Source organism: Neolamprologus brichardi, chromosome 18, assembly GCF_056152115.1.
Source record: "Neolamprologus brichardi isolate AB-2024 chromosome 18, ASM5615211v1, whole genome shotgun sequence".
NCBI lineage: Eukaryota > Metazoa > Chordata > Actinopteri > Cichliformes > Cichlidae > Neolamprologus > Neolamprologus brichardi.
The window spans coordinates 2,782,825-2,800,514 of NC_142121.1; the positions used below are offsets into that span (position 1 = coordinate 2,782,825).

At 43.1% G+C, this 17,690-nt stretch overlaps 1 protein-coding gene across 1 annotated transcript; it reads left to right on the forward strand.

The window, feature by feature from the left end:
• Nucleotides 1–1,441: 1,441 nt before the first annotated feature.
• LOC148097285 (immunoglobulin lambda-1 light chain-like) lies at nucleotides 1,442–17,217 on the forward strand. Its single transcript, XM_087831804.1, has 6 exons — nucleotides 1,442–1,484; nucleotides 1,577–1,912; nucleotides 14,822–14,872; nucleotides 16,197–16,508; nucleotides 16,641–16,715; nucleotides 17,069–17,217. The coding sequence occupies exons 1-6, from the start codon at nucleotides 1,442–1,444 to the stop codon at nucleotides 17,215–17,217; spliced, it is 966 nt and encodes a 321-aa protein (XP_087687930.1).
• The last annotated feature ends 473 nt before the right edge of the window (nucleotides 17,218–17,690 follow it).

Consider the following 17,690-nt stretch of genomic DNA (forward strand, 5'->3'; position numbering starts at 1 on the left):
TGTGTCATTTTTGACATTTAATGAAGTCACAAAAATGTGTGCGACTCATTAAAGGAGTCTGTACGTGTCAGTCAGTGCTCTGTATTCATGTGTTCACCTCATTAAAGTCACTGAGACACTTTTCTCCTCCAAACTTACAGCACAGCTTCATATTTCACTGACTGATTCTTTGATTACATCCATTAAGGGTCACACAGTGAAATTAGTGCAAACTTACAAATGTGTTGCAACAATTTTGGCCTCCAAACTGAACTTTGAGACAAAGAGTGAAGCTGTGAGCAAAAAGAGGCTCCAGTGTGTGTCATGGTGGAGGAAACTGTTGTATTCCCACATTAAAAACATGCTGATCTTATTGGATTTTTCCCTCAAAGTCTTTTTCCTCCTTTTTCTCTTCATCCAAATGTTCTAGCAGGCTGACTGTGAGTCCCTGTTTAAGCTGTACAGCAGAAAGTAACAGCAGTCAGCGGCCTCCACTTGACTTCATGACTTCAACCCCTCGCACAGTCACTTTCACTTTCTTCCTTCTGTCTTTTAGTCCTAAAATGTAGAACAACACCAGATCAAAAGATTTGTGTCCTTCACTCACATCTTCAAATGAGACCTTCCATATCAGAGATGATACAAAGGCAACATTTGTCTTATTTCTCTTTCATGAATCAAAAAGTACTTTTGTACTGTTGTGTAAATGTGTGTGTAAAGGTGGATGACTGCCTACTGCAAATGAAATCTAACCATGGCTACAAATAAATGAAGCTGACGTGAAACACAGCCCTGTTTTTATTACTGTTTATAGATATTAGAATTGATGATCATCATTTGAATGATTCTTAAAAAGGCTTTAATGAATCCTTCAGTCTGAAACCAACTTGGAACAAAACACATTAGAAGATGTGGGAAAGAAGCACAGTGTGCACATATTTTAAACACACAACAGAACCACATGTGTTTGTTTCAAAGAAGATTTTGACTCTAAATGTTGTTATATATGATTTTCTTTTTTTAACTACTTTGTGTGCAATTTATGAACTTTCAAAATATTGAACCATATTATTATTTTTATTTTTCTATTTATTTATAGTTTAGTTATATTTAGTTTGTATATTTAGTGTTTTCATCACAGCTGTTAAACCACAGATAACAGTGTGTGTTACTAAATTCACAGCAACATGAATGTTTCTGAGTGTTTGTGCATCATGTGACCCAGATTTTTGGATCTGCTGTCAGATTGAAATGAAGACGATGAAACCACAGCAGCTTCAGCTGAGCTGTCAATCAGCAGCAGCAGTCTTATCTGTGGGCCGCAGGGGCTGATGGGAGCTTTGAGGACCTGTTAGAAACCACGTGGCCCTCGTCTGATCTCGCAGCTCGTCCTTGTTTGGCCTCAGCTGCATCAGAGCGCCACTTCTCCCCAGGTTCACCAGAGGAAACACCACTGCACAAAATGCTTTTCCTCCCAGCTGCTGCTCTGTGCTGTCTGTGTTCAGGTGAGTGTTTCCAGCCAATCAGGAGCCAACAAAGTCAACCTGTAACAAACACTGTCACACTAACCTTCATCTATCTGTCTGTGTCTCTACAGCACTGGTTACCATGGCAGCACAGCTGATTCAGGACGATTTAACATTGACCAGGAGAGTTGGAGAAAGTGTCTCCTTCAGCTGTGGAGGGACTGAACAGTGTGCTGACGTTCTGCCCTTTGTATACTGGTACCAGAAGAAAGAAAAAGAAACATTCAGAGTGATTGGGTATACGCCTAAGAGAGGTAGCTGCACGCTTAACAAAGGTTACGGTCATCCTCAGGAAGATGATTTCTCATCCATGAATACACAGAACAGCTGTAAGTTAGAGATCAAGAAAGTTAAACTCGATCGTTCAGCCACCTACTACTGTAACTGTTGGAAGAGAGATCCCCACAGTGAGAAATGATCCCTGCAGCCTGAACAAAAACCAACAGATGAACAGATGTCAAACAGTGTCTGTGACAGGAAGAGAGCAGTAAACCACAGCCCAGCTTCACATGTTTCACCTCCATCTCAGAGTCACAAACATACTGAGCTCAGGGACGATTTTTATTTACTGCTGTCAGAAATTCAATTCTATTTATTTCTGTTTGAACAGATTTTTCATCCTGTTTTAAGACAGAAACAAGAGGAACAGATGACATCAAACTTCCAAATGGAAACAAATGTATCCTCAGTCCCACAAAAACATTTATTCAAAGTGAAAGAAAAACAGATTGTGTCAAACTGAATCAAAGTCCATCCCTCATTCACAGTGTTAATGTTCTCTTCATGAAAACTCTTCCAGCAGCACTTGTTGTTTAACACCTTTCAGTACATTTAACCAGACACTTGGACTGACGTCAGGTCAGGATTTTGTCCTTCTAGCAGCGGCTCATTAGGACGCTGATGTTGTTGGACAGATTTCCATCAGTTTCCTGTGGATGTTTATAGAGGATGAATCAGTCACGGTGCCTCATCTTTCTGTCACCGTCTTTTCTCTCTGATAGAAAAAAACAGATTTTGTATCTAAATATGTCAAATCTGGAATCACAGGTCAGGATTTTGTCCTTCTAGCAGCGGCTCATTAGGACGCTGATGTTGTTGGACAGATTTCCATCTAGTTGGTTCAGAAATTGTCCAAACCCAGCAGGTCATGGCCGCCCTGACCTAGTTGTGTCAGAGGTTTGTTCCCTGAAAAACAGAGCTGCTCCTCCCCACTGTCTGCAAGTCCTGCTAGTAAGGAAATGTTGTACATTTAGTGTTTCTGATCATGATGTTGAAAGGTTTTAATTCCCTCTTTGGTTTTAAGTCCTGTTAGTCGTGCTTTATCCTCACATAGAGAATTTAGGAAACATGTTGTCCTGAACAAGCGGCTTGTATTAAGATATTACATGAGTTTTACATGATTTAGTCTCTGACTGAAAGTAAACAGGAAGTAGATGAAAAGTCAACAGAAGTGTCCTGAAAGACAACCTGAGCAAACTGGTGGTTTTCCTGCAGACTAAGAAAACTGCAGAGTCAGACCTGCTGATTCCACCTACAGAGCCTCTGTCAGTGCCCCAGGTCAGCTGTGGCTACAATGTAGCTGCTATCAGCAGTGAGTGAATGTGTGAATGACTGAATGTAGTGTCCCGCTGCCACCTGTTATTACAGCTGAGAGGGTGTGGTGACAGGAGGCTAAAATACAGCAATTTTCATTTAATATTCTCCAAATATGTTAAAAACAAATAATCTTGTCTGTAGGGATGCAGGGAGATAAGAAATGTCATCAACTCATCTTTCAAGTGATTCTGAATCAGGGAAATAGCATCAAGTGTTGTAAACTTTAAACACAGAACCATCATTTATATGTGATCTTACTGAAGATTAATTATGCATAATTGCACCATACAGATCAGAATATTAAATATAAATATGTTTAAGTTAACCAGTATTATGATCCTGAAAATTAAGCCTCTGAGAGTTTGTCCTTGGTCTGTGTGTGTGTGTGTGTGTGTGTGTGTGTGTGTGTGTGTGTGTGTGTGTGTGTGTTGTGCGACACACAGGCCACCAGGAACCCCAGCTTACGAAGACCCCATTTAACGAAAAGTTCAAGTTACAAAGGCACTTAACGGCAATATTTCTGCCCATGGTACGGCAAAATGCCCACGTAACGACATAGATAAAAAAAAAAAATTAAATTCCATAATGTTATGTACATGTATGTATGCATGCATACGTATGCTTTCTTCAACCTCCGCCACCTCCTCCTCCACCAAGAACTTCGTCTGCAGCCAGCACCGCCTCACTCAAAAGGCGATGGAAAAGGTGCTTCGACTTACGAAAGACCCTCTGGAACGAATTAACTTCGTAAGTCGGGGTTCCACTGTATATGATTTATTTAAAAGAAATCCATATTGAGTGAACTGTGATTGATAAACAGTAAAAGAATGTGTTTGTGTATAACTGGATTAAAAAAGGACAATGCCAAAATGAATGTTCTTTTGAAAATGTCCTGATGGAAGTAAGGTTGCATAAACTGCATAAAACAAGATGTGAAGCATATTTTCATGTGTATGTAATAGAATTTTCTGTGTTAAGAATATTACAGAAATGAAGAAAATGTAATGAAGGTGTCACAGGCTCGGTCTCTGACCCAGTGTTTTCAGTTTTATTTTGTAGGTTTGACGTTTTCATGTTAGTTTGGTGAATATAAGTTTGTGTGTTTATTCTTATTTTGGGTTTAGTGGAGGTTTAGGTTAGTGATTATATATCATCTAACTCCATGGTTTCTGTTTTTAGTTCCTTGTCCAGTCTGTCATGTGTTTTAGGTCTGTTAAGCTTTTGTTGTCGTGTCTAAGTCTTCATGTTCTCTATTTTATTTTGAAAAGGGTCTTATGTTCTGTGTTCGTGTGGTTAGTTTTACTCTCCCCTGTGTCATTATGTTTCATTCCAGCTGTGTCCTCATGTGTCTCCACTTCCCCTGATCACCTCATGTGTGTATTTAAGACCTCAGTCTTCCTGTGTTCAGTGTCGCGTTCTCTGTGTTTCCTTCTGTATGTACCCCTTGTCACAGTTTCCCAGTCAGGTCACAGTAAGTTATGAAGTCACAGTGAGAGTCCTAGTCATAGTTTATGTTCAGGTTTTCCCTCAGTTTTGCATTTTTGTGAATTTTCAGCCCTAAATAAAGGTTCGCTTTTCATTAAGTCCAGTTTTGTCTCCTTGCCTCTGTCTGCGCTTGGGTCCTCTACTCTCTCCACACGGTCTGCCCCCTGCAACTCGTGACATAAGGTCTTTAAGCAAACTTTTTTTTTAAAAAGTTAGAAATAGATGATAAGGGGGGGGGGGGGGGGGCATTGTATGATTAGATGTCAATGTTACAGGTCCCAGGTGTGAAGACCACAATAACAAAAAAAAAATGCAAATCTGTAAAAATAAAGGTAGAGTCTCAGAGAAAGAATCACAGGAGCATTCGTATCTTTTCCCGAATTGCGTCTCTTATTTCAGATCAACAAATATAATTTACATCCAGTGCTTTCACTTGTCAGATATGCTCAATAACTGTAAAAGGTAAATAAAAGGCATTTGGCAAATATATGTATCTATGGTCATTACATTTCTCCAGTTTACACTGTTAATTACACTATTCCTTCACTCATTTACATTAGCAGTGCAGATACCATATAATGCCTTAAACATCTTATTGCTCTTTCTCACATACAGGGCAAACTCAAAATAGCTTACCCACAAATCTGATATAAGTGCATAAATCTTACTAGATTAGACAAAACACACCTGAATGTATTACTTTGCAATGTAACAACATAAATGTACATGCATTCTTAGCTTATTCTTAACATTTCCACATCACTTATGTGTATATGAGATATTTTAAACTTGAATAATCTGATGCCAGGGCCTTTACGGTTAAATTGGAGCACCACACACACATATTTGATTGTTAAATGGAGTTTACCAAGTTTAAATACATCCCGTGGGCTGGCGAACTCTCGTGGTAACTCTTGCGATAACTCGCGGTAACTCTCGCGAGAGTTGGGGCTGCGCAGCTCGGCTTTATCACCGCTGCGGTGCCGTGCTTCAGTAACTTTAAAATAAACCCCATTTAAGGTTACATCGGTGGTGTCAACATAACTCTCAGTAAACACCGAAGTAGAACGAGGCACAAAACCCTCATACACTGTATTTTTAAGACGATACTGACCTGTAAAAATAAAGGTGGAGTCTCAGAGAAAGAATCACAGGAGCACTCGTATCTTTTCCCGAATTGCGTCTGAGAGGACAGGAAGTATGTCCACTCTAGGCAACCGCGGGCGAACGACTACAGTGTCAACAGTTCCACATATTATTTCTCACTTTTACTCTCCTCAATTGTTATGGACTACACGTAATGAATGTAAAATAATAATTGTCTTAATTGCTGGCATATATTTTTCTTAAAAATAATAAAATTTACCAAAATGTGGTAGCACATTTGTGTTCACCACATGCTCCCCAACAGCAAAGTGACTCCTGACACTTAACTTGAATTATAAAAAAAACCTTTAAACTAACAAAGTCTCTTTACAGAAGTCCCTGGAATATTCCTCTTGCCCAGGTGTCCTTAGAATTCAGGCATCCTTCTTCCTGAGATTTCTGTTCGATTCAATAGCAAGGAATCACATATGAAACAGATAAGTAAGGACTAAGGGTAAGGGGAGAGGGGCAGGGGGGCTGGGAGTAGAGAAGAGGGTAGTACAGGGAAGGATATGGCGAATGCTGGACGTTGATGGTGTTCACCGCAGGATGAGCCTGATAGGCTGGTTGACCCAAGGACGGGTAGGTGAAGAATGTGGTGGGACGTCTCTGCCTGCTGTACTGCCTAAGATGAGGCGGTGGCTCTGGATGGATGTCATCCCCTGGCTCCACCCTGGGTTCCGGCTCTGGGTCAGGAACCTCTACTGGATCAGGACTGGACTCAGTGACGTCAACTTCTTCTTGAACCTGAGGCATCTCCTGATCGTCACTTAGCTGAGATAGGTCTGAGTCTCTTAACACGATTAGATCCTCTTCCAGAACCATGCCACTTTTTTTTCTAGGTTGGACACGAGCCCTTAAGACTTGTCCTAGTTCACTTGGACCGGAGGTCCGTTGCGCTCCACTTGGAACTGGTGTGACTGGAGAATGGCCCCCTCGAGGATATCTGGGTACACCAAGCCAGTAGAATGGCTCACCCTCTTCCGAGTCAGTTGCGTCAGGGTTCGGCTCTGGTGTCATTGGGCTTCCAGTAGACTTCTTGTTTCTCTTGGGTGGTCTTGTAGCCTGACTTTGGATAATGTCCACTGGCAAGTCGTTTACTTGTAACAACAAGTTCCTGTGCAAGGTGCGAACAGGATGGCCTCCCGCCTCTGGACTCACTTTGTAGACGGGGTTGTCGCCCACTTGCTCCCTTACAATGTAGACCCTTTGCTCCCAGTAGGGTCTCAGTTTGCCAGGGCCACCCCTTTCACTCAGGTTTCGTACCAGTACTCGGTCTCCTGTCTGTAGCATTACTCCTTTGCACCTTTTGTCATAGCTTGCTTTGCCTTTGGAACTTGACTGTTGACTGTTTGCATTTGCAATGCGGTATGCTTCTGTCATCTTCCCTTTCCATCTTTCTTCATACCCATGTGGTGTCTCACTGTTGTTTTCTGCCATGAGACCAAAGAGAAGGTCCACTAGAAGACAAGGGTATTGACCATACAAGAGGTAGTACGGAGAGAAGCCAGTCAATTCATGCTTGGTACAGTTGTAAGCATGGATAACATGGGGTAGATGTTCCATCCAATTTTGTTTCTCCCTCCCAGTGTACACAGCATCTGTAACAGGGTGCAATTCAGTCTTTCAGTTGGGTGGCATTGGGGATGGTAGGGGGATGTCCTTGAGTGACCAATGCCTGCGAGTTCTCTTAGGGACTTGAATAACTCATTCTCGAACTCGTGACCCTGGTCGTGGTGGAGCTTGGAGGGGTAGCCGAATTTGGGAATGTAGTCGTTGAAGAGGCGGTCTGCCGCAGTCTGCCGTGGTCTTTGCGGCCTTATTCTTGGTGGGATACGCTTGTGCGAACCTGGTAAAATGGTCCACAACAACCAGTATATATTCGAACCCACCTTTACAAGACTCTAAGTGCAGGAAGTCAATTCAAACGAGCTCAAGAGGGGAGCTGGATGTTATGCTACTCATGGGTGCCCTCTCGTGTCGGCTTCTTCTGCTTGATGCACTGACACTTCCTTGTGATGTACTCTTCAATTTCTCTCTTCATGAAAGGCCAATCAAGCCGCTCTCGAGCCAGGTTCAAGCCAGGCACGCCGACATGGCCCATGTTGTTGTGGAGGTGTGTGAGAGCGACCTGTCTGTAGAGAGTAGGTAGGACCAGTTGCTTGTGTCCTGCAGTCTTTCTGTAGAGAAGGTCATTCTCCATGTGTAGCCGACTCCACTCTCTCAACAGTCTCTTTGTGTTAGTGTCAGCCTTGTCATCTTCTGTTGGTCTTATGTCCTTCTCTACCATGTCAATGACTTTTCCGATTGCTGGATCTGCTGTCTACGATTGTACAAATTGGTCATGACTGATTGACTGTAGGGGTTCTTTGACGGGTAGGTTTAAGGGCTGCAATCCATGCTACGTCTCCTTGCTCCGCTCTTCTGCTCCCTTCGCAAACTGCACATACGGCTTCCTCCGACAGTTCCTCTGAGCACTCTTCCATGAACCTCTCAATGTCAAGCGGGCAACGTGACAGCACATCTGCATCAATGTTTACTTTTCCTGGCTGGTATTTGATGTCAAAGTGGAAATCTGCCAATTGTCCGACCCAACGGTGTCCGACTGCGTTGAGCTTTGCTGTGCTGAGGACATATGTCAAGGGATTGTTATCTGTAAAAATGGTGAAATGTGGAGCATAGTAGAGGTAATCCTTAAACTTGTCACAAACTGCCCACTTGAGAGAGAGAAACTTTAGTTTTCCGCTGTGCAAGTGGTAGTTTTGTTCAGCAGGTGTGAGCGTGCGAGACCCGTACCCAATCACTCTCATCTTGTCTTGTTGGTTCTGATATAGGATGGCACCAAGGCCTCTCTGGGATGCGTCCGTGTGCAATATAAAAGGGCGGGTGAAGTCAGGGTACGCTAACACTGGTGGCTGAGTGAGCATGTCGATCAAGCGTTTGAGGATTTCTTGGTGTTCTTTGTTCCACTGTATCAGGGCTCGAGAAGGCTGCTGAGTGTGTTTTGCTCTGCCTCTATTTGACTTTGGTGGCAGTGTGTTGGACGGGACTTGGAGCAAGTCATACAACGGTTTGGCTATGCGTGAGAAGTCCTGCACATACGTCCGATAATAGCTTAGGAATCTCAAAAGCTGCCTGACTTCTCCGACGGTCTGTGGCCTTTTGTGTTTGAGTACCTGTACTGCCTCAGTATCTTTGGGGTCCACCTTTACTTCATCTGCAGATACCAATCGGCCGAGATAGCGAACCTCTTTACGGAACAGCTCACACTTCTCGGGTTTTAGCTTTACACCATGCCGTTGTCGGGCTTGGAGGACTTTCTGTAGCACTTTGACATGTTCGCCGAACTACTTGGAAAAACAAAGCACGTCGTCAAGGTAAGGGATACAGCACTCGTCTCGGAGGGTGTCAAGCATTTCCTCCATGCTCCGTTGGAAGGCGGCTGGGGTATTCGACAGTCCAAAGGGTATCCTCACCCATTCGTAGAGGCCCCACGGGGTAGTGAATGCCGTCAGGTACCTTGAGCCTTCTGCGATGAAACCTTGATGATAAGCTTTACCCTGATCAAGGATTGAGAACCAGCAGTAACCACCTAGCGAGTCTGTGAGATCCTGGATCCGGGGGAGTGGGTGTCTGTCTGGCACAGTCTTGTTGTTTAAGAGACGATAATCGATGCACAAATGTAAAGACCCATCCTTCTTCCTTACGCAAATGACTGGAGCAGCATACGGCGACTGTGACTTCACTACCCATCCCTTGACAATCAGCTCTTGAATATACTCCTTCACTTCCCTGTAGAGGGGTTTAGGGATAGAAGCATAGGTCCTCTGGACGGGTGTATCATCTTTGAGCCTGATTTCCATTTGTAGTGAAGGGATACAGCCTATGTCTGTGCTACTACGAGAGAACGCCTCACACTCTTCCCTTAGCACCTTTTCAACTGACTCCTGTTGGTCCGGACTCAGGTGGCTAAGATCAACTGGGGGCAGCCATGACTCAGTGGACAGTTCAGAAACAGAGGTGGCTGCGCTTACCTCAGCTGTGGTGATGGGGCTCTGTGTGGGTTGAGTCAACTCTGATGTGTTTGTGGGTCGGTCTGTCTCAATAACTTTAGCGTGTTTGGAGTGGTTAGAGATGGGGACCTTAACAAATGGCCTTTGAGGGTTGTTGATCTCAAGGAGTCCTTCCCCAACACTCAGGTGTCTCAAGGCAGTGTTCTCGTCGGGTTCGTACAGCACCAGGGGGTCACAAATGTCAAAACTTTGGGGTACTCTGCACCACACTTGGACTTCTTTTCCAGCAGGAATGGTCACATTGCTCTTCCCAATTCTCACTGTGGCTGGGTCACATCCTGCTCTTTGTGGTACTTGTATGAAGTTTACCATAGCCATCACTTGCTCTTCGTCTGTACCAAAAGCTTTGCGTAGGAGACTACACAATAAAGCACTGGCCTCTCGGTCTGACTCTTGTGCTTGGATAATGGCGCCAAGAACGTTCGCTCCCAGGAGGGGCTGAGGGAGTGACAGCTTACTGACAAGGAAAGGGGCTTGCACAGTAAGATAGGGATCTTCGTGACCAGCGAGAGTGACTGTAAGTTCGACCCACCCATCATAAGGAACTGCTCATCCGTTAACCGCGTAAACTTCAAGTCCATCATTTAACAGCTTTTGGAGGGGTCGCACCTGATAGTTAGGAATAAACCGCTGAACCCACTGTCTGTCCACTAAACTCACTTGTGAGCCAGAATCAAATAACACTGTCACTGGATAGCCACTAATCAAACAATTGAGAAGGCTTTTCTTTCCAACTAGGGGGACTTTACAGCTGTTTGGTGTTAAACTTTGGCAAGAGGTTACCTGTTGCTTCCTCTGGTCTCGCTTTGGCTGCTTTCTTTTTAGCTTACTGCGACATCTTGCACACTCAGTAGTAAGGCAAAGGAGCTTGCAAAGAAAAGCGTCTGGACTTCTTTAAGTTGCTTGAAGACGTTTCACCTCTCATCCGAGAAGCTTCTTCAGTTCTAAGGTCAAATGGTGGAGAGTCCCAGATATAAACCTAGTGGGAGTTTCCCCCCACAGAGGGACAAAAGGACCCCCTGATGATCCTCTAATCGCCTGAGCCAAGGTGTGAAACTGGGTGTGGGTCCCAATCAGCCAGAGTTTCGGGTGAGTTCATTGTGAAACCTGGCCCCACCTTATCATGCGAATTCCTGAGGTCAGATGGCCCAGGATGTGAGTGGGCGTTAAGGCGTCTGGGGAGGGAACTCAAAACTGGATTATAGATGGCAGAGAGTTGGTGTCGTAAACCACCGCCTCTTTTCAAAGATGGTCGCTCACAGTGGACATAGATGGCTTCTTTCACTCCTCTTTCAAACCATCTGTCCTCTCTGTCCAAAATGGGAACATTGGCATCCTCGAAAGAGTGTCCTTTATCCTTAAGATGCAGATGGACAGCTGAGTCTTGTCCTGTGGAGGTGGCTCTTCTGTGTTGTGCCATGTGCTTGTGAAGTGGCTGTTTGGTCTCTCCGATGTAGAGGTCTGGGCATTCCTCGCTGCACTGTACAGCATACACCACATTGTTAAGTCTGTGTTTTGGAGTTTTGTCTTTCGGGTGAACCAGTTTTTGTCTGAGCCTGTTGCTGGGTCTGAAATGCACCGGGATGTCATGCTTGGAGAAAACCCTCCTGAGACTCAATTTTGCCATTTCTCCACAACAGTTGCCCATAGTGGACCTCATCACAGCCACAGAATCGGCCATACGGATTAATAAATTATCACAGACAGAAGCAGAGCAAATCAGGAGGAATTCGCATGATAAGGTGGGGCCAGGTTTCACAATGAACTTGTAGCAGGTTGAAAAAGCTACATGTTTATTTTTGTAAGAAAACCAATTACCCCCTTATTTTTTGTTTATTATTGTGACTTATTTTGACATTGTTATGTGTTGCCAGACTATGGTTATATTTCATTATGCCAGTAGATGGTGCTCTTGCACTGCTGTGGAACTACCAGAGAGACTCTAGCTATAGGCTCTGCGCATGCGCAGCTCAGAAATAAATGAGCTCCGGCCTGAGCAAGACGCTAACTTCGGTGTCCTCTCTATTAATCCACAGGTACTGACAAACAAACTTTTATATTACTGAACTGGTTCTCAATGTCATGTAAGTTGAGTAACAACTGTTCGGCTATATTTTGAGATGATTGTGATGATGTTGTTTTGTGGTATTTTGTTGTAATGAGTATTAGTGTATCATCGGCATAATGCTATGTAGCACTATAAGTATATGCTATGACAGTGGCAACCTGCGACTTCAGAAAATGTGTTGTAGTGTTTGTTTTAGTGTTAGCCAAGCAGTACGGAGCACATGTATTAAGGGGAAAGCTTTTCGTTGGTGAAACAACGTTTGCAGTCGTCTGCCGCCATGTTGTGTTGCGTTCAGGGTACGCCATGTTCAAAAGTAATAGCGTATATGGCGCGAATGTGGGGAAAGGTTGTGTGAATGTGAGATGGGTTATTTTGGTATGTTGTTATGCTTTAGCCGCGAGTGTTTTGTTTAAGTTGTGAGTATGTAAAGTCATTTTGAATTAGTTTGTATTTATTTTGCTTTTGAGAGAATGCTTTTTGTAACTTTATTTTTGTTTATGAACTCTGTTATTTTATGGGAAGAATGCATGGTCTAGTGTGATTTGTATTGTGTATATGTGGAGAAATAAATGAGCTCCGGCCTAAGCAAGACGCTAACTTCGGTGTCCTCTCTATTAATCCACAGTTTGCTCATATTTGGCTACGCAGTGCTCTCTAGCCTGTGTGCCGCTTGCTGCCGGTCCAGATTCCCCTAGGTCTGGTGCCGGTAACAAACTCACCCGAAACTCTGGCTGATTGGGACCCACACCCAGTTTCACACCTTGGCTCAGGCGATTAGAGGATCATCAGGGGGTCCTTTTGTCCCTCTGTGGGGGGATACTCCCAGTAGGTTTAAATCTGGGACTCTCCACCATTTGACCTTAGAACTGAAGAAGCCTCTCGGATGAGAGGTGAAATGTCTTCAAGCAACTTAAAGAAGTCCAGACGCTTTTCTTTGCAAGCTCCTTTGACTACAATGACCTGGATGACTGAGAACCTTCACAGACACTCAGTAGTAAGCTGTGCAGAGGAGGACCTTACTGGCTGGGGCTGGGACTGTGACTCTGCGCCAGCCTCTGGCTGTCCCTCAACAGAGACCGATTCCAGTTTCCCTGAGTTTTGGTCCGCTTTAAACATCCCACTGCTCGGTGTCCTGACTCGCAGCATACAAAGCAATGACTACAGTCCTGCAAGTTCTGCTCAGTACACTTTGGACAAAGGAATGCTTTCTTTTGAGGAGGTCTGTTGGGGTTGGCTGGGGTTTGGAAAAGCGGGTTGGGAGGTGGTTGTAGGGACAGCTGGCAAGGCTTTGCCTCCTGTTGTTTAATTAGGCTGGCGACCATGTTAGTTAGAGTCTGTACTTGGGCGGCAAGTTGTTTGATTGTTGGTGAGGATTGTTCTTTGGCTATCTTGTTGTTTGCTTCGATCCCAGCACTTTGGGCTTGTGCACTCCTTTGGCGGGTGACTTGGCCTAACCTTCGCTGGTGTTCATTTTCATCACTGATAATCTTTGTGACCTCACTAAGAAACTCTTCGTCAGTGACATTGTTGTTTGAGGTGAGATGTCTTAGTCTTTGTCGCAAGTCTGCGTACTTAGCTCCCAGCCCTTGATAGATTGTGTGAAGGAAAACTTCCTGGACGGTCCTCGGGTCATAGGAGATCTCAGTGTTGGCCTGCTTTGACTGAAAAAGAAGCTTCTGTTTAAGTCCAATCATGCGATACAGAAACTGCTGGGGCGTCTCTTGTTCACTTTGTCTAGCACACATTAACCCCTGGAGCATTTCTCCGAGATGAGACCTCAGAAAGCTTACAACAGCGAGCATGGAGAGGGCACCGAGCACAAACCTGCAAGACTGTGAGAACAGCTTGATTTCCACCAGAGAACTCCCACTCACACTGGGCAGGTGATCCACAGCAGGACATACTGGACACCTGCAAGTCCGCGGGCAATATTCATGCTGGCTGCAGGACCCTAGGTGTCCACCGAGTGTGCGGCCTGCGAGACATGGCGCCAGCAGCACGTCACTGCAGGTGAGATTTTCCATTTTGGATCGGGGCAACAGAAACCTGGGAGGCTGCCGAGAAAGGCTCCCACCACAAAGGTAACAAACACACACCAGTCACACGCGGTACCACACACAATGATATACACACTACAAAGTGGAGATCCAACGATCACCAGTTTCACATCTGTACAACTGATTTATAGTTAAGCTGATCTTACCCAGCGGGCAATGTACAGTTCAGAGCCGGTGTGGGTGAGGGGACTCGCCCAGACAGAAGAAAATGTGCAGGACAGAAGAAACAGCAAAGGAAATCCTGTCAGTGTTGAAAATAGAAGAGCCTGTGCAGACCAACATGTTTCTCTTCTAAAATACACCAGGTGTGGTTTGAAGGACGCAACAAAACCACATCAGAAAGACATCAGAGACTCATCACATCACTCGCTGGATTCACTGGATTATTTTTCTTTCACCATATTTGGAACAAAGAAAACAAACTTGACTGGTTTGTGTCATTGTGGTGCTGCATGGCCCACTTTCTCCTGAGATTCAGTTCACAGACACATGTTCTGATAGTTTTCTTCAGAATTTGCTGCTATAATTCAAAATTGATTGTGTGATTAATGATGGTGAGCCAGATGGGCCAAACCATGATACTATCAGCAGATGTTTCATTGTAGTGGTGGCATCATTGATGGGATAAATGGACTGGTGCTTATATAGTGATTTTCTATTTTCATGTGGACTAAAGTAGTGGACTGACCAACAGACTGACATTAACATCAGAGCCGTGCTGCTAGTGTGGCTAAAAGAAAAGAGAAGAAGAGACAGTCATGTTGATATGAACATTAGAGAAACACATCATGGAGCTGAAATATGATCCTGCTTCCTCATTTGGACTCATTCACCTCAGCTGACACGTTCAACAGCAGACAGGTTTTTGTAGCAGTCTTTCTCACTGTGGAGATTATAACTACTACCCCATCTGTGGCTCTGGAACTAAACTGTCTGTAACAGGTAAGAACAAACATTTATTTTCCTTCAGTTGTTTTATTGTAGAAGCTGAAAATGTGTTTAAAGTCAGTTTCTGCTGCTTCAGGCTTTACATGTTAGTTTTTCATCATTAGTAGAGAATTCATCTGCAGCCATTGTTACAGAAGAAAAGCTCAATAATCTCTGAAAACATGTTGAAATCTCACTGAACAACTAAAGTTCTTCTTTATTTCTGCAAATATTAGTGATGTTACAAATATTTAGGATTTGATCCTCTCAGTGATTCTGCTGGTTTTTAACACAAGATCATATTTGATGTTAAAATAATACAGTAGTACATTTGTAAATATAAATGAAAATGTAAACATGTTTTTAATATTCAAAGATAGATGCTATTGGTGATTTTTTAAATATATTAATATATAAATTGACATGGATACTGATTTAGGGACACAAAGTGTTTAAACAGTGAAGAAAAAATATAAATAATAAATAATATAAATCAAACAACAAAATATGAAATAGTTAAAGTCATGTTTGTTTTTCTTGCTTGTTTGATTTGTCAGTCTAAATTAGAAATGAAGAAAAAAATCCGCAATGGTCATATTTCAGTAAATATTTCTTCAGAAAAATAATTTTCATGACGTTTCAGATTCTTTAGATATTATATTATAAATAATGATGAATTAATTTATACTGTTGAATAAAGGTATTTAATTCTCATTCAAATTGCAGCTTAATTACATTTAATTTGTGCATCAATTCAAACATACACCGTATATAATCAAAACAAAATAAAAACACAATAATCAAACTAAATAATAGATGTAGTGCCCTTCAAATTATTCCAATAACATTTTTAAGGATTGTGAAGTCTGTGAAAGAAGTATAGTATTGATTAAAACATGAATAAAACACCTGTTTAAAAACGGATACAAAAGTGGAAATTTCATTGCTGGGATTAAATCATGTTGAATTATTAATATCTCTGGTAAAACTTGTGTTTAAGATGGAAAATATAATTTAAATAGTTGGAAGACAAATCTATATATGCGTACATTTGTGATAAATAATATATTAAAATATCAGCAAACAAATATTTTATTTCATGATGTAAAGACACACTGAGTGTTCCTCATGTGAGCCATGATGACATGAGGTGATGACTGTGTTTGATATGAAGCTGAATCCAGTGTATGTAGTGAACTTTGTGCTGTATTGATGAGTAGTTTAGTGATCAGAGTCCATGTAGTTTCCAGGATCAGACTGAATGCAGTGCAGTGCTGGAAGCTGCTGCTGACTGTGTGAATGTGTGTCTGTGCTGCTTGTTGCTGCTGTCAAACTTCAGATGAGCAGGTAGTGAAGCCCGTGGTGAGCGTGTACCCAGCAGCATCCAGAGCCCACCTGGAGGGGAACAGCTCCCTGCTGTGTGTGGCCTCAGCCATGTTTCCTCCTCTGGTCCAGTTCTCCTGGAAAAGACAGAAGAAGAACGGCGGAGAAGCGGAGGAGCTGCCCCCTGCTGAGGGAGAGCAGCTGGAGCTCAGAGAGTCGGGACACAGCGCCTCCATCTTACTGATCCAGGAGCAGGACACCAACACATATAAATACAGCTGCTGGGTGAAGCACGAGGGGGGCACAGTGGAGGCCCAAACACAACAAGGTAATGAAGGCTTGGTGACTGTGTTGAGCAGTGATTCAGCTTCATGTGGAGATGCTGTCAAAGAGAGCAGAGCAGCAGAGGACTGACATTTCTCACTGCAGCTCCAAACATTTGACTCCTTTTCTGTTTCAGAGCTTCCAGCTCCAGCAGCCTCCTGTCCTCCAGAGAGAGAGCCAGCAGACCTGCCAGCTCTGCAGCCAGCTGACTGTAAGATCACCTGCTGCCTCTCTGCATGGACAGCTCCAATGTCCAATGAGGGAGCTGGAACAAGTTTAGGGTCTTAAAGTTGCACTAATTGATCAAATCTTCATCCAACAAGCTCTGATAAAGCCACTGTACACTAGCTGCTCAGCACCAAACAGCAGACAGACCATAATATGTCAGAGATCAGTTTGTTAGCTGCTTGTGGAGTTCTTCTGCCCCCAAGTGGACACAAACACTACATCAATTCATCCACTTGAAGAAGAAGCTGTGACTGTTTCTATTTGGACTTTTTCTCCTTGATCTGAGAGGAATAACCCGACTGTCTGTCTGTCTCTTTGTGTCTGTCTGTCCTTCAGTGTCCTTCCAGTCTCAGTGCAGGGTGAAGCTGCTCTGCCTGCTGTACACAGTGCTGATAGTGAAGAGTCTGGTGTACTGCTGTGGACTCTCTCTGCTGATGATGCTCACAAACAAGGGAGCGTCCACCAACTGCACACATGCTGACTGACTGTTTCCTGCTCGCCTTTTCTCACCATCAGATCTCATCAATTCATCTCATTCATCACTTTGATCAGTGTTGTGTTCATGATGTAGTTCATTCTTCTTCTATTCTGTTTTTTTATTGCATGTTTATGCACACTCTATTCTAAAGTAGTATATATATGGACAGTTATGGATCAAATGGAAATTCCTATAATAAACTGATCACTGATCAAAATAAATGTGATTTTTTTTTGTCTAGTTTATTTTGATTTTTAATTCGGTCATGTATTCTAAAACAAAAAAATAAAGCTTCATATTTTATCATTGTTATAGTTACATTATTGTCCAGAGTGAGTTTTTTCATGCATTCAAAAAATCAGTAATTTATGAAACCATGCTAACACTTGTTTGTCACATTTACATCTTTAGTTTTAAATTATATCCATTTCCAAACAGAACTCCTGCATCTGAAGAAGACAAAAGTCAAATGAATGATTC